The sequence below is a fragment of the Tachypleus tridentatus genome, chromosome 11 (assembly GCF_004210375.1).
Source record: "Tachypleus tridentatus isolate NWPU-2018 chromosome 11, ASM421037v1, whole genome shotgun sequence".
NCBI classification, from domain to species: domain Eukaryota; kingdom Metazoa; phylum Arthropoda; class Merostomata; order Xiphosura; family Limulidae; genus Tachypleus; species Tachypleus tridentatus.
The window spans coordinates 98,251,638-98,277,175 of record NC_134835.1 but is presented as its reverse complement, the minus strand read 5'-3'; the positions used below and the strand labels follow the sequence as shown (position 1 = coordinate 98,277,175).

Below are 25,538 nucleotides of genomic sequence, written 5' to 3'. Positions count from 1 at the left end.
TAGCAGCAACAAAAAAATAAACCTAAAGGGAAAGGTGATACATGATATACAAGGATAAGGGTGCAAATAGATACTGAGAAAGAGCATGTAATACCCCCTTAATATACCAGTTTTGAAACTGAAAGAGTTATTTGGGATGAAGGACCCAAAAAGACTTGAGGAGACCAGAGTGTACTAAGAACTCATATAATTTATCTCTTCAAGTATCTAAAAGTAGTTAATAACACCACCATATATAAGATGATCAAAGAAGATGTAAAACTCTTGGCAAAGAGCCAGATCAAAAATAAATTATGGTTGTCACTTCAGGATGAAGTAGGTTCAACCTCCTCGCAATACACCGCTGTTGATATGTGTGTCACTTCTGATGATAAATGTTCATTGTGAGATTATACAAGAGCTAAGACATGGCAAATGTAAAGATAAACCCCAATACTATGTGTACAGTGTCAGACTGTGGCTGCCTCAACATCGTGTGCTCTCCTGAAGATACCTCAGAAGCAAAAACCAGTGAAAGCCTGACAATTTGGTGTTACCAACAGAATCCAACAAGGGGTTGAATAAATCATAGCTGGGAATGTGGAAAACATACATATTGGTGGGGAGATATAGAAGTGCAATTCCATCCAGTTTTGACTGAATGCATCTATTGCCAATAACTGAGTGAAAAAATGCTGGTAGTTGAGTGTTCCAATGAGTGGCAAATAAATCAATCATCAGTGTCCCAAAGTGAGAGCAAATCCAATGGAAAACCTCATAATTTAGCATCCGTGCTGTCAGGAAAATCAAGTTGGGTCAAAATAATTGATCAGCTACCAAATTCATCTCTCCTAGAACATGGCAAGCTAGTAGAACAATATGATAGGAGTGGGCCCAATAAAGAAGACTCACGTTTTGAAAATCATGAGACCTGGATCAAGTGCCCCCTTGAAAGGAAAAGTAAAACACCACCATTGAACTGTTGAAGTATGGAAATTTTCCCGTCAATGAATACAGACCTTGAAACATTGCCCTTTGAAGATCAAGAAGTTCTAATGTACTGTTTTGTATGGAAGCCTTGTCATGCATCCATAGGCCCTGGAATTCCTGACCACTGAGATATGCACCCAATTCTTAAAGTGAGATATCCACAAAGAGATGGACCTCAGACAAGACTGGTGACAAAGAAACACCTCTTGCAGTAACATTCCATATGAAATCAAATATTTTGATCATGAAAATGTTGAGAATAAGGAATCCAGAACATTGCTATTCATGAGCCATTAATTATGTAGAGATCAATAAAAATATTTCATGTGTACTTATCCCAAAAGAATGAGGGATTCAAGTGATACTCATATCCCCAAAAAAGAAAGAACTATCCACACAGTGGGAGAAGGAGACATGAGTAAGTTATACTACCTGTTCCATGCCATGGAGCTAGATGGGAGTCAGCTGAGCTTAAATGTGATACATATAGAAAAATGAAATATATTAGATGGGAGTCAGCTGAGCTTAAATGTGATACATATAGAAAAATGAAATATATTATGTTGGAGTAAAAATAGATTTCTCAGTTTTGATAATAAAGCCTGTATTATTACTTCTGAAAGTAGCATATGGGTGTCACATTCCACCAACTGAAGAAATAGTGCCAGAAGTAACCAGAAGTCCATGTAATAGTGTGTGCACAGATCCATAGAATGAAGGTGATATGAAAAAGCATATACAATTCGGTATGATGCACATGGTGCTAAGATGCTAGTCCAGAGAGCAGAACCCTGAACCAAATGCAGATAGTGGTGTGATAACTCCCTCACTAAAATGTGCAATTAGGCATTGACAACATTGAACTTGGTTATCCATGGTCCTTCCAAAAAAGTGCTAATGCAGAACAGGGAATAACTCCTTGGAGGGTCTAGAAACTGATTTAAAGAAGAAACATCAATATCCTGATGACATCTTCTTGGGCACAACACACAGATGGATAGAAAATCCTGAAAGAAATGAGGTCTCTCTTCATTGCACATCAACCAACAAATCTATGATAGCTCTAGAACAAGATTCTGAAATTTGAGAATCTGCAGGAAACAAATACTATAGGATGGGTGGATAATTGTGGTTGTGATCTACAGTACCCATGGATCTATGTTAAAGGTTTCCACATGTCTAGAAATTCTTGGAGTTGAGCTCTCACAGATCCCAAAGGAATATGAGAACTGTAGTGGCATTCCAAGCTAGCAAAGGAACCTTGTAAATATAGGTAAAACCTATTCTAGGCATAAGAAGGGACCAAGAGGCTGATGTCAAGAAACTTGAAAAAAGGTGAAACTATGGTCCCCTTTAAAAGCCAAGAAAATTAGGGAAACTAATGACAACAGGAATGAAAGCAGACAGACATCAACCACTGATTCCAAAGATTCTGGAACACTCACAAATAGTAAGGGTCAGAGAAAGGAGTGGCCTTACATACTCATAGAGTGCAGTAGCCTGCAGATAAATGCTCTTCAGCAATGCGCTTCTACCCAACCAGTGTTAAAAACTAGGAAAAGTGCAGAAGCTGACAATCAAACCAAGACAGATGTTAACAATGGTTTCAACTCATCATCAAATTGATGTGGTAATTGCTAAGAGGCTTCCAACAAAAGTTGAAGAGATAATAAATATGTTAGCACTGCAGCTAAGGTCAGGCAATTATTATCTATTCACGTGGTCCACAGACTCCATTATGGAGCACCACATTTCTAGAAGCAGGTCTATTTTTTTTTAGTGTCTAAATATGTGTCCAACTGATGGTGGTAGGCTTAAGCATGTTGTTCCAACAGATGTAGAGGACAAAGCACAGCTGTCCCTTCAACTGATTGAGCAGTAAACATTCCTGCATGAATTATAATGTACAGGGTGTTCGGAAAGTCACTGTGCAGTTTTGTCTGTTAATAAATATATAAGTGCACAGTGACTTTCTGAACACCCAGTATTAATTCTTTCTTCCAGAAGGAAGACACACACTCAAAAACAACTGGAAAAAGATGCAAAACATCACACACTTGGTTTACCAACTGCAGAATGTCTCAGATCTCTTAATTTCCAACCTCAGAACCCTTTGTTGAAACACTACTAGATTGAATATACATCTCCATCTCACTACAGATAAAGTCACTACAGCCTCAACTGAGAGTGACATTCACCTGCCTGTTGAGCACTGCTAGATATTAGAGTTTTGTCAAGAAAAAATGATAATATTATCTGAATAGCATGCTTACATACTTTATCAGGAAAGAGGGTGCATTGAAAGTGAAAAGTGCCACAAGAAAGATATCAACAAGGGCAATTAAGTGGGTTATAAAAGACAGAAGCAAGCAAGTAAAAATTAGACCAATGCTTGGATAGGAAAAGTAAGAAAATCCTAACAGTCAAGTAATAGCTCTGGTATGAATGGAGGTAGGTATATTTTCAAATTTTAAAAGTTTAAGATCAAGAAATGTATTTTTAATCTTAAAACCATTTTGCATTTGAAGCAGTCAACACCTTGACTTCATATACTCATGAACAAATATTTAACGATAATACTTGTAACATTTACTGAAAGCTTGCAAAGTTTTGTGAAGATATAAAACATAAATATTAGGTTGTCCAGAAATAAATGTCGGTTTTGAACTGCAAAGTTTCGAAAAGTATAAATTAGTGTTGTAAAACATGCTTTAATAAATTGATTGATTGATTGATTTAGTGTTTTATGGCACAAAGCAGCAAGGCTATCTGCGCCAGATATTCGGTAAAAATGTAAAAAAATAAATAAAAAATAAATAAATGTAGTAACAGACATAAATGGAAATGAAGGTAAAACAAAAAAAGTATAAAACCAATGTTGACACCTAGTCTACAATGTTAAGATAGAAGGCAGAGTATAAGAAGTTGTAAGGTATTTACTCTAGCAAAAAGGTAATGATCATAACCCGCCAGGAAGACTGACAGGTAAGTTCAAGAACCACCGTCAGTCACCTGAAGTTGGTCTTTCCAGTCCTGGTTCCGGGTTATGTGTCATAGTAACCAGTATCAAAATGTAAAAGAATAGAAGTTTTAAAAGATACATAGCAAAATTGTAACAATGAGTAGCCAAATGTCCAGTAAAAAGATAAAGTCAAGCAAATGGAGTAGAATTTGTAAAAGTAAATGAAGGTAAAAACAAAACAGCAATTAAAACAGAAAATGGTGTAAAAACCAATGGTGACATCCAGTCTTCAAAGTTGTAAAATATTTACTCTAGCAAAATGTAATGATCATAACCCGCCAGGAAGACTAACAGGTAAGTTCAAGAACCACCGTCAATCACCTGAAGTTGGCCTTTCCAGTCCTGGTTCCGGGTTATGTGTCATAGTAACCAGTATCAAAATGTAAAAGAATAAAAGTTTTAAAAGACACTCCGCAAAATCGTAATAATGAGTAGCCAAATGTCCAGTAAAAAGATAAAAAGTCAAGTAAATGGAGTAAAATTTGTAAAAGTAATTGAAGATAAAAGCAAAACGGCAATTAAAACAGAAAATGGCGTAAAAACCAATGTTGACATCCAGTCAACAAAGTTGTAAAGGACTACCTGTAGCAGAATGGTAATGATCATAACCTGCCAGGAAGACTAACAGGTAAGTATAAAAACCACCGTCAGTCACCTGAAGTTGGTCTTTCCAGTCCTGGTTCGGGTTATGAGTCAATATGGCCAGTACTAAAAAGTAAAGTAGTAAAAGTGTAAAATGATATGCAGCAAAAGTATAATAACAACTCGCCAAGATGACTAACGAGTAGTTCAAACAGTAGCGTTAGTCACCTGAAGTTGGCCTTTCCAGTCCTGGTGTCAAGTTATTTAATGTTCTGGCCATTGTCCAATGTCAAATTGAATGAGAGAGATTAAAACTGTAAAAAGGAACCACAATTAAAAGGTGTAATGAATAAATATGCAACACTTAAATGAGATTAAAAGATTAATGGCCATTAAAAATTAAAAACATTATCAAGGTGGACAGAGTCACCATCACCAATAACTCTGTCCAATGTTACAGACTGACCCTGGGAAAAAATATGTTTAAAATATTGCCGTCGTTGAGAATTGTAACGATGGCAAGAAAGTAAAACGTGGCTGATAGTGATTTGAGTGTTACACAAACTACACATTGGTGCATCAATTCCACATAAAAGAAAATGATGAGTTAAAAAACTGTGACCAATGCATAGCCTAGTGAGAACAACTTCCTCCTTCCAAACTTTACGGAAGCTAGATGGCCAAAGTCCAATTTTGGGTTTGATTTGAAAAAGTTTGTTGTCGCGTTGCTCACTCAAGTGGACTGCCAGCTGGCACGGAGCCGAGCCTTGAAGACAACACCATAGTCCATGTACGGAATAGGCATAGGAGTGATGGTGCTGAAGTAGACATATTTAGCTGCCATGTTTGCAAGCTCGTTCCCGTGAATACCAACATGGCCTGGTATCCAGAAAAACTGGATTGAAGTAGCTGCTAATGAGAAATGGGCCAGTCGGTTTCGAATATCAGTGAGAATAGGATGTGAGCTAATGTGTAGTGATTCCAAGGCAAGTATAGAACTAAGCGAATCAGTATAAATAGTGCAGTTGGAGTACTGCTCAGCTGCAATATGATCCAGGGCAAGAGATATGGCATACAGTTCAGCAGTGAACACAGAAGCTGTAGAAGGGATTCTGCGCGTAACTACTGACCCATAGCAAACCATAGCAGAGCCCACTGAATTACCTGATTTGGAACCATCTGTATAAATGGGAACTAAATGATTGTTTGAAAGATATTCATTGAATAAAAGACGGTACTTCCAATCTGGAATATCTGCCTTTTTTAGGTGACTGAAAGAAAGGTCACATTTGGGGGCTGTAATAAGCCATGGTGGGATGGCCGACCTGTGGAATCTGCAATGTTATCCAAGGACAGACCCAATTCATCCAATTGCACCCGGATGTGAAGGCCAAACGGAGCAATGACAGATCATCTGTTCTGAAAAAGTACTGCCCACCGAGGAAGGAAAACACATTTCCAGGTGGGATGCTTTGGTAACGAATGAAGTTTTGAAGTATATTGTAAAGATAGTTGCAAATGGCAAAGGTGTAGAGAAAGTTCATGAGATTCAATGTATATACTTTGAACTGGAGAGGTACGGAAAGCCCCAGTGCAGAGTCGAAGTCCTTGGTGATGAATGGGGTCCAGCATCTTTAAGGCCGAGGGTCTGGCAGAGCCATAGACCATTGATCCATAATCGAGTTTCGATCTAATAAGAGCATGATATACCTTTATCATTGAACAGCGATCTGCCCCCCAACTGGTAGAAGAGAGAACACGGAGGATGTTCAGTGTTCTTGTGCATTTGACCCAAAGCTGCTTTAAGTGTGGTATAAAGGTCAGCTTATGATCAAAGATAAGCCCCAAGAACTTGGTCTCCGGGACCACTGGCAGCAAAACTTCACCGATATGAAGTTCAGTATCAGGGTGAATACCCCGTCAACAGCAAAAGTGCATGCATACAGTTTTGGAGAGAGAGAAATTAAAGCTGTTCGCCAGAGTCCACTTCTGTACACAATTGAGGGCAGTTTGTAGTTGCCGCTCAATATATCTCATGTTTGATGACTGACATGAGATGTGAAAGTCGTCGACATACAGCCCATTTGCAACAGTGAGAGGGAGTTGTTCAGTGATGGCATTTATCTTTATACTGAAGAGTGAAACACTCAATACACAGCCTTGAGGGACTCCAAGTTCCTGTACAAAAGAACGGGAAAGTGTCGAACCCACACGAACTTGGAATCTCCTGTCCATTAAAAAATTTTTAATAAGCATGGGTAGATGGCCACGTAACCCATATGTATGGAGGTCTCGCAAAACGCCATACCTCCATATTGTGCCGTAAGCCTTCTCTATGTCAAAGAATATTGATACAAGATGTTGGAGGTTGAGAAAGACTTCTCTGATAGATGTTTCAAGATGAATTAGGTGGTCTGTGGTGGAGTGCTGTCGACGGAACCCACACTGGGTGGGCGAGAGGAGGTTGTTTGATTCAAGGAACCAAACAAGACGAGCATTAACCATCCTTTCTAATGTTTTACAGAGACAGCTCGTCAAAGCAATTGGACGGTAGTTTGAAGGAATCTTGGGATCTTTCCCTGGCTTAGAGAAAGGTAAAATAATAGCCTGGCACCAGGCATCAGGAAAAACATTCTCCTGCCAGATCCGGTTGAAAACAATCAGAAGGACATCAAGAGAAGCAGGAGATAGATAATGCAGCTTGTCATAATGAATATCATCAGGTCCAACAGACGTACTGGCAGACCGATGAAGGGCCATTTTTAGTTCCACCAGGGTAAAGGGACAATTATAGTCAAAGAAACAGTCAGTTCGAAAGGAAAGAGGTGATCGCTCTGCCCGAGTCTTGATGGCCAGGAAGGTGGAGGAACAAGCAGAAGTGCTAGATATCCAGCAAAAGCTTTCACCTAGAGTGTTAGCGATGTTCCAAACATCAGTCACCTCCTGACCATCAGAGAGTAAGATCGAGAGGGGGGACAGAATTGTAGTGCCCATTAACCTTTTGAATCCTGTCCCATATGATCTTGGAACTGGTGGTAGAAGATATGCTGGTTGTGAACTTAATCCAAGATTCCTTCTGGCTTTGTCGTCTTACCCACCTAGCATGTGCACGGGCCCGTTGGAAAGCAACCAGGTTTGAAAGTGTGGGATATCTACGAAAAGTATCCCAGGCCCACTTTTGAACCTTCCGTGCTAAGTGGCAAGCAGGATTCCACCACGGACCAGGATATCGTGGAAAACGTGTCGAGGTTTTAGGAATACACTGAGCAGCTGCATGTGTAGTACAGTCAGTTACCGCTGCTACACAGTCGTCTATTGATGGCTGATTTACGATGGCAGGATGAGGCTCTGCGAGAGCAGTGAAAGTGGACCAGTCTGCCTGATCCAGCTTCCACCGGGCACGAGGGTAGGGTGGCATCGACCACGGCCAGTCTCTCTCAAAAGGATCGGAAAATGATCACTGCCTAGTGGATTACTGTCAACCCTCCATGAAAAATGGGAGAATAATGAAGGGGAGCAAACTGAGAGATTAATAGCGGTAAAGGACTGACTAGGTGCATGAAAGTAAGTGGAAGAACCAGTATTGAAAAGAGAAAGATTGTGATCAGAGAGCATCTGCTCTACAGATCGGCCCCTCCCATCAATAATAGCACTTCCCCAGAGGGGATGATGTCCATTAAAATCCCTTAGGATTAGAAATGGAGATGGCAACTGTTCATCGAGAGCATCAAGATCTGATTGATCATATGTCTCTTCAGGGGACAGGTACAGAGAACAAACAGTGATGGTATGACCCAAGGAAACACAGATGGCTACAGCCTTCAAGGGTGTGTTGAGTGACAAAGACAGGGTGGGCACGTGTTGATCAACCAACAGTGCCACCCCTCCATGTAGTCGACCATCACACAACCTGTCATTTCTGTACAGAGAAAACTGCCGAATGGAGACAGTATCAGCAGTTTTGAGAAATGTTTCTTGTAAAGAAAGACAACCAGAATGGTAGGAAGCAATCAGCGTTTTGATATCATCCAGATTAGAACGTAAACCTCGACAGTTCCATTGTATCAAGGTGGCCATTTTTAAGAACGGGTAGGTGAAGTGGCTGGAGAACCCTTCGGCTTACGACCACGTCTTTTTTCTTTACTGTCTTTAGTCGGAGGAGGTCTATCAACCTCCATTGATCCTGCTCTGGGTCGGGTGGGCAGGTTTTTGTTATTGAAAGGGGAATCCAGTGACTGAGGGCACAAACGAATAATTGTTTTGTCTCTTGTGGTGGGAGAAAAAGATGTATCAGAAGAAATGCCTGTATTTGAAACTGAAGGACGTGGATCTTGAGGTTTGTTGGAAGGTATGGGAGGAACAGAGATGGGTGTGGAAGTCGATTCATCAACCTTTTCAACCACGGAGGTCAAAAGGCTTTTCATTTGTTTTGAAAATGATTCTCTTGGAGGCACAGAGAGATCTGTCTGCACTCCCACTGTAGTTGTGGAAAGAAGTGCAGCAGCATATGTCCGAGATGGAGTTGTGGACAGCAATTTCCGAGCCTCAGGATAACTAATGTTATGTGTTGTTTTCAAATGCTGCACCTCTTTTTCCTCCAACCATTTTGGGCAAGAATGAAAGTAAGAGGAGTGAGAACCATTGCAGTTTACGCAATGTGGGTTCATGTCACAGTCATAGGCATCGTGGTCCTTGCCTCCACAACAAGCACATGTCAGGGAACCACGACAAGATGTCTTTGAGTGGCCGAATCTCTGACATTGGAAACATCGAAGAGGGTTTGGTATGTATGGCCGAACCCTGCAAATGAGATAACCTGCCTTGATGGTGGCAGGTGCACGTGGTGAAGTAAATGTTAAAACGAGGGTATTTGTTGGCAGTGTAACTCCATCTTTGCAGGTGGAGATGCACCTCACTGCAGAACCTCCTTGAGTGGAGAGACCAGCGAGAATCTCTGACTCGGGAACGTTCTTCAAATCCCTTTCAACAATAACTCCTCATGAAGAATTCAAGGTAGCATGGGGTGTAACCTCAATAGGTATATCCCCAATTGCCTTTGAATTCAAGAGGAGTTCACTGTGTTGGGATGTGGATGTTTCAACCAATATGTCACCAGATCGAAGTTTCTTTACTGACTTTGGAGAGCCAGCAAGTCCCTCTAGTCCCTTTTGAATAAAAAAAGGGGACATTTGCCCTAAAGGTTTTTCCAAAAGAGAATGTGATATAAGAAAATGAGGTATGTGTGTTACTGATGTTGAAGATTGCTGTTCTGAGTATTCAAGACGTGGTCACTTACCCATTGACTGTTTTTTTACAATTTTATTTAAATTTTTTGGAGGATCCATAGGAAAAAGAAAAAATTTCGGTACCACTGACCCCACCCACCATGGAGCCCTACAAGGGGACGCACTACAAAGTCATGCAAGAACAATGCAGCAACGCCAGGGTTTCGTGAGCACTATACCCAAACACCAGCATCAGGCACAATGTCCACAACACCTGTTGAGAACTACCAACACTGGTACTTGGTTGACTCTAGCCCAAGTGGACCAGCCAATTGACCCAAGGGGGGCCACCCAAAGGCCGCCCGTCTACAGGAATTCGAGGCCAAAGTGGTGTGTTAGGGTTCGACCCCTCAACCACCAGGATCCTCTCCTCCCCTTCACGGGTCGCCACGCACGGCAAACACGTAGGTGGATGTTTAGATCCCAGAGAAAATAACCAGATAGAACAGAACCTTCCCTGGGAGGCCCCCTCACCACGTACAGGAATCCATACCGAGGGGCTTTAATAAAAGTAAGCACCATTTGCTTCAACGCAATTTTGCCGATGTGTAATGTTGTTTATGCCCCTGCTGTAGAAATAAGTTTGCATGGTCAAATGAACTCTCTGAAAGCTTCTTCTGCAGCTGCCTGGTTTTGAAAGCATTTATTATTCAAAGAATTATCAAAGTGCTTCAAAAAAAATGAAAATCTGTAGGGGAAAGGTCTGGGGTATAAGGTGGATGAGGCAGAACCTCGATTCTCCACTTCGTTCAACTTTTGGAGCATCATACTTGACTATCAACTCTGAACTGTACATTCAGTAACAGATCCATGGCTGAATGCCTGGTTGATGTTCCATGAAGTTTCAGTAGCTTTTCGTCCAAGTTTGAAGCCACAGAGGAAAATCAGATGAAAGTCTTTATTGTCCATGCTGCCTTAGGAGTTGCAAACCTTACTCTGAGCAAAATTGAAACAGCAGACAATTAAGACACCTTGCAAATAACAAACGTTGGATTAAAACAACCAGCCAATAGTAAGTTTACTCAATATTCAGCTTCTAAATGTCATTGTGAAAATTCCAACATTTATTTCTGGACAACCTAATATTAAATGTTCTATTATGGAAACTCTGATGATTATTTTGTGGTTACATTGGTCAACTCCATATGGAAAAAGTTAAAAGGATATTTTCAGTCACTATTAAATACTAAGCCAATTAGATTTGCAAATATGAAGCAACAAAAAATGTGGTTACAGCTACTGAAAAACATTCAGTGCAAGCCTGCTAAAAGTTCAGCTACAGCCCTTTGAAACACAAAGGAGCCATCTTTATGAGTAAAGCCAGCTCTAGAAAAATGAAAATAGTTTAAAAGATCCACCACAAAATATACAAACAAGCAAAAAGAAAAAGATATTTGTGTTTTAAGTCTGTACACAGAACTTAAATTAATATCATATCAAATGCCAGAAAATTCAACTCTAGATAAAGTCTTATCTTACAAGTGTGAATAACAAATAAAAAAAAAAATTCCTAAATGCCTTTCTTGTTCGACGAAATTTATTAACTTTGCAAATTAATGTGGCAAGTAGTGAAAGATTGTTTTCAGGAATAAAGTTGAGGAAAAACATTTTTGTGTTCCACAGTGAAACAAGAGCAATTAAATGGTCTAGTAATAATTTCTATAAAAAGTGAAACAGCTAGAGAAAGTAATATGGACAAATTGAGCAAAAGTTTTGCCACATTAAAAGACTACTCTTTGTATTTTATATTTATTTTTCTACTATGTATCATATGTATACTTTTTATTATAAATGTTAAAAGATATACATATAACATTTTGTAAAAAAACAGAAAAATAAATAAAAAATTATATAATTAAAAATAGGGCACCATTTGTTTTCAACTCTTCAATTTTTTAACTGGAGCTGACACTGCTTATGAAAATAAAGAAGTGGAAATAGTAAACCTTCAATAAAACACATTGCCTAACATTCTTGTAACATTGGTCAAATAATCTGTGGAAAAAGGACAATGAGTAGGACTTTTAAGAATAAATAATTTGAAGATATTCCTGGCTGCAAAATTTCAATACTGGAGAACACCCATGCCAAAAACCTACTTAGCAGGTAAAAAAAGGAGAACTTGAAAAGTTGTTAATTTCAGAGGTTGCTATAGATTAGATTGTAAGAGTAAAAATGTAAAGGACTTGTTAAAGGAAACAGATATATTATAATACACATGGAAAAAATCATGTAACAATGAAATTGTATAATAGATTTTACCCAAAAGGTAGCAGTTACAGTTCTAATATACGTGCCTGAAATGAAAATATATTGTTTAACTTAGGTGTTATGAACACAACTGTATATCTAATTTTAAGGTTCAATGCAATTGTCTGATGCAATAGTCACCAAACAAGACAACTGCATGTACAAATACCCTTTAATAAATTTTCATATACAATGTAATTAAAACCTTTACTGTGAAACACACATGAATACAAAATATTATTCTAAGCATCACATTACCTTTAGTAACTCTGACTCTTTCTCTTCACAAGTCTTCAACATCTCAATAATATTCAATGATGACTTACATTTTTCATCATTTATTTCTTTCACAGATACCTGAAAATAGGTCAACAAAGAAAACCAAATTCTTTTATATAAATTCATAATATATTTTAAATGAAAAGTACTTATTATCATGCATGTCTTTTTAAATCATGTTTGTATATATAACAAGACTGATATCTAAGTATGTACCCAGGGCTCTCACTAGGTTCTTACAGTGAAAGGTCCAGGACCCTATAGGTAGAATTTAATATAATCATAAAAGGAAAAAAGTGCTTCACTGTCAATGAAGAACTTCATTTACAGTGGACGCTATGTATTTACGTTCTGCAAGTGCAAAAGTGCATGGTAATGTTTCATGGAAACCTTTATTTACAATTTATACTGCATGTTATTTCTCTATGCTAAAAAAGTTAAATGTAGCTTTGTGCTCAAAGAAAAACTAGTATTTATATTGTACACCACGTGTTGCTTACTCTTGGCAAGCACTAAATTATGACAATATGCAAGAGGATAAAATGAACAGTTTTTTAAAAAAAACATGAACATTTCTTCTGTTTTATGGTATCGTTACTTGAAAGCAACTACTTCATTTTTCATTTTCTCTAATGATTTGTTTTGGTTGAAATAACGTTATATATAAACAAATTATTGTAAGAACCTGCTTGTTAACCAACTACAGTAGACTCTCCCTATTAACATCACCTTTCGGTCTGAAAAAATTATCTTAACAGAGAAGTGGTTTAACTAGAGATCAACCAGTTTATCAGTTAAATGTAAAATATTTGAATATTAAATTGTGTTATGTGATATTTTCTTTCATATTGTACATCCAAACTATTAATAATTATTCATTTCTTGAATATTTTCTAATTTATTGCCTTTATTTTCATCATTCAAAGTATTTTACAAATCTGTCACAAAAAATATATATATATATATATATATATTTTACTATATAAAAAAGTTAGTGATTTTGGATTGTTTATTGTTTTTTTTTGACAGTTTAAATTATTTCACTTCAACGTTATTTAAATTCTCCATTTTCATGAGCACTGACTTTCTTTGTGCAAACTTCTTCTGGTCTGCAATGCATTTCAACATTTCCAGTATTGACTGGATTGTAAACTGGTTGCTGTCTTCATTCAGACAATCACCATTCAGGTTGTTGAGAAGTTCTCATTTCCATTTCTCACAGAACTCTTTGGTGGTGAGAAAGTTGTCTTTGTAAATGTATTTGTTGAGGCCAGTCATGTCATCGGGAAGATGGTCATTAGTATGCTGAAGTAGTTGAGCCAATGGGGTGTTGTAGTCTTCTTCTTCAGTGTTTTGTAATGGGCTTTGAATAAACAAATGATACCACTGTCAAGAGTTTGTAGCACTGATGTTGTGTTGGGAGGCAAGAACACAATTTTGACACTGCTAAGATTCACTTCACTGTGCATTGTGTTAGTGTAACAGCAAGACATTGTTGCAATACTGTGTTTTCATGCACTTACTGAAGCCTGCAACCCAGCCTTGGAAGATGGTGTTGTTCATCCATGCTTTCTTGTTAGCATGCCAAGCAACAGATAAGTCACTCATTGTGTTTAAGTGTTTGAAGCTCCTAGGTTTAGTACTCTTACCAATCGTAACATCACGTTCAAATTTACAAACACTATTGCAACACTTAGTCCATCTTTTGATTCTTCCTCCAGTGCACTATTCACCTTTGCACACAGTGTCTTGTCTGGTAAACTATGATAGCTGACACCAGTTTCATCAATACTGTAGATGTCTCTAGGTACATATCCCTCAATAACAGCAGGCAATTTGGCATTCCATTCATCAACTGTCATGGCATTGATACTACCATATTCACCACTGTTTGAGAGTGTTAAATGTTATGTGTCTTTGAATTTAGTGAGTCATCTGGACAATGCTTTGAAGTCAGAAAGATTCAGTCTAGTGGCATTTAAGTGCCTTTTCTTGCAATATAGGTTCAGCATAAGTTTTGATACTAAGAGCATAATGATGATCCAAGGTCATCATTCAAGATCTCGAACAAGGGTCTTTTCATGAATTTAATCGATTCTTTTCAAAAGCTGTCATGCATTCAGCCTCATGCATCAAAATTTGCTGGATTTGTTTTTGCCAACATAGAACTCTTCAAATAACTTATGCTGGCTTTTATTGCTAGCATTATGTACCTGAATAACTTTGGCTTTATCTGCCAATGATAGTTCAGCATGATGAATTTTGAGGGCTTTGGCATCATTTAAGAATATAATTACTATGTTATGGAGATTTATAAGGGCATTTGACAGTAAATTTACAAACAATTAAAACAGAATAAACTGATGTTTTACTCACTGACTGATGTGGTATTTATACATAGTGTACCTGTCATAATAATGTTATCAAAGAATGAAAACATCACACCTTCAGGTGGCTTCATTTGTGGCTGGCTCTCATTAAATTTATGACTAATAGAAAACCTAGATTTCAACTGATTGATTGCAATGTGATACATGCCACATTATGTTACAGATAACTGACAATTCAGCTGACGAGAAAAAATTTTCCTACAAGAACATAGTGGGGAGATAAGTTGAATTTCTAACTGTTCAACTTAGATGATAAGATCCATAAGAATTCAGAAATACCAAACATTCTTAGCTGCTGACATGGTATTATTATGTGTTCTTCCATGCATTATTTTCTTAAAGAAAAAAATATTTTGTGGACCAGTATCATTGGTGAAAGTATTAGGGCTAACATAGAATGACAGTCAATGACAAAAGGAAGGGTTGCACAAGTAAATGCTATATTTCTTGTTTTCTTAATTATTTTTTATTTATTATTACAAAAGTAACTGAAAATAAAATCACAGTCCAAAATGCAATAAATCAATATATTTTAATTAAAAGCACCATCAGAGTAATTTAAAAGTGATGCATATTGAATGTTGACAAATACTGAACATAATTGCAATCAACATCAGTCACACCTGTTAATGTTCATAGAAAAAAGAACAACAAAAAAAACAAAAACAGACAGCAGACAGTCACAACATGGAAAGTGAACAATGGTCCTAAGACATATTTCAGTGATCATAGTATAAAAGATAAGGTCAACCTGGGGAAATAGTTTATAATGGTAAAGATAGAAAATTTGTTGGGACAATTATTTTACCTGAAATGGGAAAATGGTTTCCTCGGGGAGATGGTTACTCAGGGAAAGTCTACTGTACTAAACTTTGATATCTTACAAATTATTATCAAGCAAAAAATAAACAACTTGAATATTTTAAAACTTTTCTCTAAAATATGTGAATCACTCTAGAAATATGAAAAAAACTGTTATATAACAGACAAGATTTTATAATTTTATAATGCTTTTGAAGGGAATATTTAACTCCATATGAGGTCAGTTGATTTGACCAACCTTGTAACCACCATGCAAAAGTAGGAAAAATTGAATTTTTCCTATTTTCTTTACGGAATGACAACAAATTTTAAAATAACACCACAACTGTTTATACTAAGTAGCTTAAAATTTGTAACAGCACACATCTATTTATACTTATCTCTTATTGGTTTATTATCATCTGAATTATTGCTAATTAACATTTACGCCATATAAATTGAAGATCACTTGGGTAACTTGCAACTCACATTAAGGTACTGGATAACATAACACATGGACTACTCACGAATGTACACCATAAAATTTATTTTTTAATAACTTTTATTTACTTAACGTAACATAAAATTATTTAAATTTAATTCATTATTATAAAATAACATGATAAAACAAGTACTTATCTGGTTTGCTTTTTCTCTGTCAACTGTTGATGAAACTTAACCCTACTTTTTTTTATACTAATGGAACTAATGCATTAAATAATTATTTAACTAAATAATGCACTAAAGAACACTGAATAATAACATGCAAAATGAAGACAATGTTCCACAACTATCACATTTTTTCTACTTTTCTAATTGAGGGGCAAAACCCATTAAAAATTTAGCTAAGCTTATCAATTTGTCTCCTGTGAAATAAAGTTTGAACTGGAAGGGAAATGGACAACTCTGTATACAGAAAACATAAATTAACATGCCAATTGATAGAAAAGCTTTTGCTGTCTATTTACTATAAATAATAGTCTTAAATGTCAGAGAACAATTAGTAAGTTCTGAAAGAGAATACACAAGAGATTAATGTTGCAAGAAGGATCTGATTTTCTATCTTATGTAACTAGAAAGTGAAGGCTATTTAAAATATGTTTTATCTGAACAATCACAATAGTATAATGAGTAATTTACAAATTTCATACTTCTGAGAGAGATAGTAAAAAAATTAGAAAAGGGAATAAAAGTACAATAAATATTACATTTTTCATACTAGGAGAGAATGAGATTTTCTAAAAGTATATTCTTACAATATTAGGAACTTAAAACTTAAATTATACTAAACTTTGGTTTATCATCTATGTTGTGATGGTGAGTTTATTCATATACATTGAAAATATAGTTTAATTACATTTTGAATATAACTTTGTGAAAGGTTGTAGCATGTGCACTTTGACCTACCAGATGTGAAAGGGTTAATCACATAGTCCCTTCACATGGCTTTAATGATGGATAAACTGTATGTTGTTTAGTTCATTATGGTGCAAAGTTCAAAGAAAAAGCATTCATGTTTGCCTTGCATATGAGGCATTTTGTTATGAAACCTACACAACATTTTCTCTAGTAAAAACTGATGTGAACCAAAAATAATTTAAATGTTCAGCCATCTTGTAATCATCAACCTAAACCTACTACATTTGGTATGGGTGCAGATAGCCTAGTTGCTTTGCACAATAAAACTTCAAACCAACCAACCAACACTTGGTTGGATATCTCTGCATCAACCCAAGTTTTATAATCCTCACAATTTCAGTTGAACCAAAACAATATACGAGGAAAAAAATATTTTGCTTTTGTATATTTTGTTGCTAATTATTTCTATTTCAAAGGCTACTATGATAAAACATTGAACAAATTCTAATTTAAAAACAAATATTGAAGTTGAATGACGAGACAGAAGCTAAATTTTGTTTTGAGAAAGAATTTGAACCTCCTGAAAATTACACAAGATATATAAGACTGATGAATTGTACATCTATTACAAGAAAGCCCAGCAAAATATTATTGTCAGTTTAAACAAACAAACACAAACAAAATACTTTAACCAATATGATATGATAACAAACTTATGAAATGCATTGAAAATTTGTTCTCTATTGAACTAAAGGGTTTGTCTTTATTTAATACAACTTCACTTTACTGTAAGTTACTACAAACTAAGGTTTAAGGTTCTTGGTGTCTTTAAACGTCAGAGACAATATTAATATCATTATGAAGAAAAAAAATTCTCAAAAATGTCAAGTTTTCGGTTGATCAGTATAAATTGCATGGTGCTTACAAATACAGTGTTTGTTATTCAAACGTTTTTGTGTGAAATAAGTGATTATATTTTGAATATATTTACCTGAGTGTAGAGATACATCTTACAAAAAAAAAAAAAAAAGCTTCTTCACAGTGTCTTATGCTCTAGTCCTTTACATTTTCAAGATAAATGAGCAACAAGTTCTCCAGTAACGTTGTGATGGGCAATATCAAGCAATATTGTTTTGCCTAAGTGAGCATTCATAGGAATATTTTAAAAGAACAAGAAGTATGTATAAAATAGGTATGCTTGTTTGTAGTTAAGCAGAAAGCCACACAAAGGGTTATTTGTGTAATGTCCACCATATGTATTGAAACCTGGTTTTTAGTGAGGACTAGTTATTTTTGTTTGGGAAACCCATAAACATGAAAATAAAACATTCACTACATAAGTAATCAAACAATAATAAAACCCACAATTATAATTTTTTAAAAATGAAATCCTTATTCTGTCCTACAGATAAGTGTATTAAGTTGCCAAAGTAGAGATTTGTTATTGTGGTTTTAATTCTTATTTGTTTACTTTTTATGTTATACTTGTATAAAGTATATACTTTACAGTTAGAAACTGTCATTTGTGCATCCATTATGTAGCACCATCTATTGGTTTGATAAAATATGTACACAATATGCTTACCATTTATTTTATAAATTATGTATATATTAATCAAGGTATCAAAAGAGTATATCCATAGATCCTAAATATCTTGTAGCAATAGTCTGAACCACCTGGGGGTTAGTCCCACTGATATGATCAGGTACGTTGTAAACAAAAAACATGTTTCAGAATTGTTATGTTGAAAATATTAGCCACTTTTTCAGCATATTATCAGTATACATGGGCATAATATTTCATAATGAATGCTCTGAATGATTGGTTTCTTCACTTACAAATTCAATAATGGTGGGTTTTCCACACATGAATTATTTGGAAACCTTAAAAATATCTACTATTAAGTACTACCATACTTAATCATATATTCATATAACCATTGACAACCACAAAACATTTACTAGAATAATAGTTTAAGAAAAGGCATACTTTGTAGGAAACCACATGACAACTGATCAACCATTAAATCACTTCAATTTTAAAGTTTCTTATAAACTAAGTCTATAATTATAAAAGAGCCTGTCTGCATGTGTAACCTGTGACCAATGTAGTTCCAAAAGGAAAGAACCAAAAGACCTGAAACTGCACACATGCTACAGAGATTCTGAGGGTATATATCTGGGTATTATTTTTTAGATTTGACTGAGAAAAAGTTAACAAATTTATGCACCATAAATCTGTTTCCTGAAGGTCTATGGAAATGTATCATATTTTTTACTACACTTTGTTTACTGAATGAACACTATGAGGAGGTTTTTCTTTTCAACACAAACATGTGAAGGAAAATACAAATCTGAGTATTAAAAAAAAAATTTGAATTTAACAAAGATTTTCAATTAACTGCCAGATATATATGAAACTTTTGACTTACACAAAACCATAGAATATGAAATTGTCTCCTGCTAGTACAGTGGTAAGTCTACAGATTTACAATGCTAAAATAAGGGGTTCAATTCCCCTTGGTGGGTTCAGCAGATAACCCAATGTGGCTTTGCTATAAGAAAACACAAATGAAATTGTCATTGATCTGCACATTATACATTGATGAATATAGTATTTTTTGTTTGATTAATTTATGAAATTCTTCTTTACTTCCATGAGTTCCAATCATATATATTGTGATATATGGTGGCTGTTTACAGCAACCACTTCCCACACTGTGTTTGAAAAGTTGGGCATACAGGCAAGCTCAACATTGACTTTTGAAATGATGGGAAAAGAGACAAATAATACTGACACCAAAAGGTACCTTGTATGCAGGATATTCTACTCCAAGTTGTTGGGAATTAATTACACTTTCATTTACATTTCAAAATGTAACAAATATTAAAAGTGGATTTACTGTATGTTATCTGTTGAGTGGCTCTTAGCATAACTGAAATGCTCAACAACTAATTTTCATGGGAAGTGGTATTAGTAGCAACACAGTTAACCTTTTATAATCCATGAAATAATTTAAACTGATAGATTAACTTAAAATTTTCCCCTCAATATGAACAGGTAATTTTGCTTGTAATTTATAATTAATTTATTTGACCTATCATTATGGAATAATGCTTTCCTCTCAGTTTCTTTAACAATTTTCAGTTTCAAGTTTCTTTTTCAATAAATCTGATTTGTACTGGAATAGTTACTAACTAATGGTTTACTTTAAAACTTTCAAGTGCACATGTTTAGGTTTACTAACAAATTATACATACAAGTTAGCATGTTATTGCTGTTATTTATATCATGTTATATGCATTATAGAAATATTCCAGCTGGTTTTTGGATAAGTACATTTGCTTTATTATAGAACAAATGCATAACATTTTTATTCCATAAAAATGGTGAAACTTCCTTTTTCTTATAAAGATATCTGTTTGAATTAAATAAATGGAATATTATTTTTAATTACATGACTATAATTTGTAATGATTTTAAAATGCAACTTTAAATTAAACAACAGCTGCTTTATGTTCAGTGTATAAAGCTATAGTAAGGTTAAAAACTCACCTAAATTTTAACATGTACCACATAATTTTTTTTTAATTATACAAGTATTTACAAAGTCTGAAAACTATAACTACCCATTTTATTTCAGTATTTCATGACTATGCTTAAGATTTTAGTCTTATTACATTTTTGCACTCATTTTGATAAAATATTACTTACATTTCCAAACATATTCATAGTTGTATCCCCTTTCCCTGCCCATTCAACAACAGACAAAACTTTACATGCAGCTTTACAAAAACTATCATTTACTTCTTGCATACTTCACTTGGAACACTCAATATTCTTCTCTGAAAAAAAGAACAAAACAATTAATGTTCATGAGACAAATATATTATTCACACATCACAGTACACAAGGTGCTACATACCAACTTAATGATTAAATCATGCCACCTTTTAGAATATGTAATAAATAATATTAATTTGCATTATATGCAATCATCTTGACTAAGCCTAAACTATGATGCCACATGTACAAGGTATTTTTTGTTGACTGGTTTTTGATATGGAATTATGTAAATTATATAAATTATGTATATGACACTCATGTATGATGAGCTCCAGTGTATAAATACCTATCTGTTGAGTTAGGTAGTTAGTTTTAATTAGCATTTTCAGTTTGATAGTTGTTTGTATTCATGCATTATCTTCTAATAAGTTAATTATTTAAATCAGTTACATGTACATATGCAAGTTTAATAATGTTACTTATCCACTCTCCAGGAATTTACTATATATCTCTCCTGAGCTAACTAAGGCCATAATAAATGATCTAGTTGCTGAACAAGGAAAATCCAGAATTTTCAGGGTAAGAGGAGTTCACCACAAAAGTCTGAATGGCCTATAGTTTATAAGAAAACTCTTATCAACTGTATTCAGAACAGAAATAAAATTGGTAGTCCTCAACTATTCAAGAAACTTCCTAGTTTCTGTTGACTTACCAAAAGCTGAAGTAGCTCATAAGTATAATCATTTATCTCCTTTAAATACTGGCTATTCCAAGTGCTTTTTCATTTCTCAGTTTGTTTGTTTCTTTTACCCTCTGTAAATGAACTTTTATATGATTCAAGTCAATCTTAAGATTTTCCATAGAATGTTCAAGATGTGAACTGTTAAGATTTTCCCCTGCAAAAACATAAGAACAGTCAAAGCCTCAAGTACCTTAGTATTGAACACAAACCTTGCCATTAACATCTTTTAACCCTTAAGCAGTAAGAATGTTCTAGGTAGCAGCATCAATTGGCTTACTTTCAAAAGACTTAAATATCTTTACTGTTAAGTTTTAATACTGTTGGCCAACTGTTTTTCATAAGCCCTTTCAGTAAGATTCTTGTTTTGCTGATACTTTAAACCTTCCAGTCTTGGTATCAGTAAATTTCAGTTTTTAAACTTAGGTATTTATTTCTAATTTCCTCCTTTGCCTTTAGTAAGTCAGTGAACTTTAGTCATTTGTGTTACCTTCTTCCTCTTATTAGATGCATGCACAGCTTGAATAAAAGAGTCAATTTACTTTTTAAGAATTTTTTCCAATCTATTTTTGTATTTTAAATTAAAGGTTTAGAAAAAAATACATTTAAAATCTGTTAATGTAAGGTAGCACACAAAGTTAATCAGATTCAATGGCAAGTTTTGTGTTAAGTTCTATTGGATGGAGGGAAGAAAATTTTATTTTCCACAAATATATCTTGACATGCAAATGGCAAGTGTGGAACACTCATTAAGAATCAGTTCCATACTTTTCTCTTAATGTCCTCAGTCAAAGAAAGTTGTTTGTAATGGTATGAATCTAAGAAGCATAGCTTAATAATATTGAATTTTGTGATAATATTAATAATTGATTTAATGCTATAGAGTTAGTGTTATGGTTTAAGCTTACTACAATTTTCAGTTATCTACACCGAAATCAGTTAATTTTCATTTGAAGTTATCTGCCTCTAACGAATTACTCACTTCACTTTCGGTACTGTATTCTTTAACGTGGCATTCCTAACATAAAATTAAAAAAAGAGAGATAGAGAGAGAAACTGTGCACTAGTAATTAAATATTTAAATCTCTACAATAAACGGTCATACAACTCAAGAATCGTCGTTCCAATGGTATTTGGGTATTTTGCCCTGGAGGGTCAGGTTCACTTTGACCTCTTCCTCCTTCCTGAACTTATTTTCCCTAACTGTTTGTGTTAGGTCCTTTTCAGGGCAATGTCCATTTATAGTCTCTCTCTCTTTTTTTTTTTTTATACAGTAGTCAAGGTAACTGGTGGCATTTTTTTTTTTTTTAACTGATTATTATTTTAAAATACATAAATATGTAAACTATAAATATTTTATTTTAAAGTTTATATACATAATGCATACTTTATTTTATTTTATTTTTTCTTTATGTTTAATATATATGTTAATTGGGAGAGATATTTAGGATTTTCTTCATCATGTATGAGGTACCTCTCTAGTTCGCATAATAACTCATTTTTCATCCAATTTTTGTTAAAATATCTAATTGTTATATTTAGGAGTCTATCTGATATGGTTGGTATGTTCGAGTAATTGTGAATGAATTTAGATGATGTTGATCTCGGTACTCTGTATGCTGTTGTGAGAAGTGTATTTTGTATTGTTTGTAGTTTAGTTTTGATTGTTTTATTACTTACAGTTACCCATGCTGGAGCTGCATATTCTATTACTGGTCTTATATATGTTTTGTATATTTTCAAAATGTTATCTGTAGATGCTCCACTGTGTTTACCAGTTAGACTCCTAACATAGTTGGTTCTTCGCCAAATTTTATTTTTTAATTTCGTTGACATGATTGATCCAAGTTAATTTTGAATCATAAGTCAGACCTAAAAATTTTGCTGATTGGGCAACCTGGAGTAGAGTGCCATTCATATATATTTCTAGCTGTTGTTTTCTGTGTTTTGTCGATTTCAGTAAAAAAGTACCAGCTGAGTTTTTGCTGTGTTTATTTTAATTCTATATTTTTGACAGTATTCACTTATTCTATTTAATTGTGGTTGTATGTTTGTAGCTGCTATCGTGGGTGTTGCAGCACTTTTCCAGATTGCCACATCATCTGCGAACTGTGATGAGAATCCATGATTTGGATCCTTCAATGGCATATTGTTTACATACATGATGAAGAGTATAGGGCTAACCACCCCTCCCTGTGGGACACCAGCTAGTGGAGTAAAGTATTCGAAAAGTTCCTTCTACGTTTACTCTACATTTTCTGTTTTCCAGAAAGTTAGATAACCAGCGAATAATTCCTCGCGGTAGTTCCATTTCATTCATTCGAACCTTAGACCATCGTGTTAAACGGTGTCGAATGCTTTCTCTATATCGAGAAAGCAAGCGACTGTACATTCTTTTTGTTGAAACTATCTATTATAGTTTCGGTTAATCTTATTAAATGATCTGTCGTTTGTCTAAATTTTCTGAATCCATTCTGTTCTTCTGGTAATTTTGATGTTATCTCCAAGAATGTGGAGAGTCTATTACTTATTATTCTTTCGAGAATTTTGCCAACACAGCTGGTCAGACTGATTGGTCGGTAGCTATTTGGTTTATTCGCTGGTTTTCCTTCCTTATGGAACATTAATATATTTGCTAGCTTCCAAGAAACTGGGATATATCCTGAGGATAGCGATAGGTTAAATAGTGAATTTAGGTGGTCAAACAATTTGAGTGCCGTTTTTTAAGAGAATAACTTGTATTTCATCTTCTCCTGCGCTTTGTTTTGGTGTTTTTTATTGCTTCTAGTATTTCATGTAAGGATATTTCTTTTGTTAGTAATGTGCTTTCATAATCAGTGTTAGAACTTATATTTGTATCAGTTATGTTTACTGGAAATATTGGTTCATATTTATGTTTATTGTTTGCTATGTGATCAGTGACTTTATTGTAGAAGTATGTATTCATATCTGGATCTGTGTGTGTTTTAAATGTATTTTGAGTTGGTTCTTGAAGGCTTCGCTATTTCTTTATTTGTATGTGCAATGGTGTTATTGTGTTCAAGTGGAGGATATTTCTTTGTGTTTGTGTTTTCATTTGTGAATCTTTTAAGATGTGACCAGAATTTTTTCGGTCAGTTATCTCATTTAGTTTATTACAGTAATTGTCCCATTTATTTTGTTTTTGTTGTTTTATTTGAGTTCTAATGTGATTTCTAATGTTGTTTATTTGTGTTTTCGATCTCTGTTTCTTGTAATCATGTACTGTCTTCTCAGTTGTCTGCTTTTTATTAGGTTGATTATTTCTGTGGTGGGTTTCCATGTATTGATTGTTGTTTTATGGTGTTGTTTTGGTATTGTTAACTTGGCTGCTTTCTGAAGGCAATCCGTGATTGTTTGACAATAGTTGTCCATTTCGACATGCGCTTTAACTTCTTTAATAATTTTATTAGGTAACAGATTATCTAATTCTTGTTTATAGCATTGCCAATTTGCTTTACTGTAATTAAATTTTTCTTTCCTATATGTTACATTTTATAGGGGTGAGATCGAAGACAAAAAAATTGGGAGATGATCACTATCTACATCTTTTCCCACTTGAAATTTTACTAATTTCTGGCTTAAATTATATGTACACATACACAGATCTAGTATGTCACTAGAGTTAGTTGAATAGGATGTATGTGTTGGGGTGGTATCATTCAGTAAAGCTATATTATTATCATCAATAAATTGTATTAATTTTCTACCATTTGGATTAGAACTCGGCATCCAAAGGAAACATTTATGCTGTTTAAGTCTCCCATGACTATGGTGTTTTGATTGTGGGAAAAGATGTTATTTAGTAAAGTTGTATCTAATTGTTTACTGGGTGAGCAGTAAATTCCTGCTACGGTTATTTTAGTTTTATTCAATTGAGGATATCTACAGTAACATGTTCATTGCTACTGTTTAATTCTATTTCTTCTACAGATAAATCTACTTGATGAAGCAGCATTATGCCTCTGTTTTCATCATTTTTATTTTTCTGTCTTTTCTAATAGTTGAGTAATATGGTATTTTAAATCTATTATTATTATATGTTAAAGTTTCACTT

General features: G+C 34.7%; 1 protein-coding gene across 5 annotated transcripts in view; it reads right to left on the bottom strand.

The window, feature by feature from the left end:
* The window catches only part of LOC143232874 (uncharacterized), a 60,913-nt gene that overhangs the window by 33,382 nt on the left and 1,993 nt on the right, over window positions 1-25,538 (bottom strand). For 2 of the 5 annotated variants that reach the window (XM_076468865.1, XM_076468866.1), the window contains exons 2-4: window positions 22,446-22,481; window positions 20,653-20,783; window positions 12,367-12,465 (exon numbers count right to left, since the gene is read on the bottom strand). In XM_076468865.1, the coding sequence (XP_076324980.1) occupies window positions 12,367-12,465; window positions 20,653-20,754 (201 nt within the window). In that variant the 5' untranslated portion in view covers window positions 20,755-20,783; window positions 22,446-22,481. Of the gene's footprint in view, window positions 1-12,366; window positions 12,466-19,369; window positions 19,493-20,652; window positions 20,786-22,445; window positions 22,482-25,538 lie in introns of those variants that run through there. The other 3 variants (XM_076468864.1, XM_076468863.1, XM_076468867.1) reach the window with 2 other exon arrangements.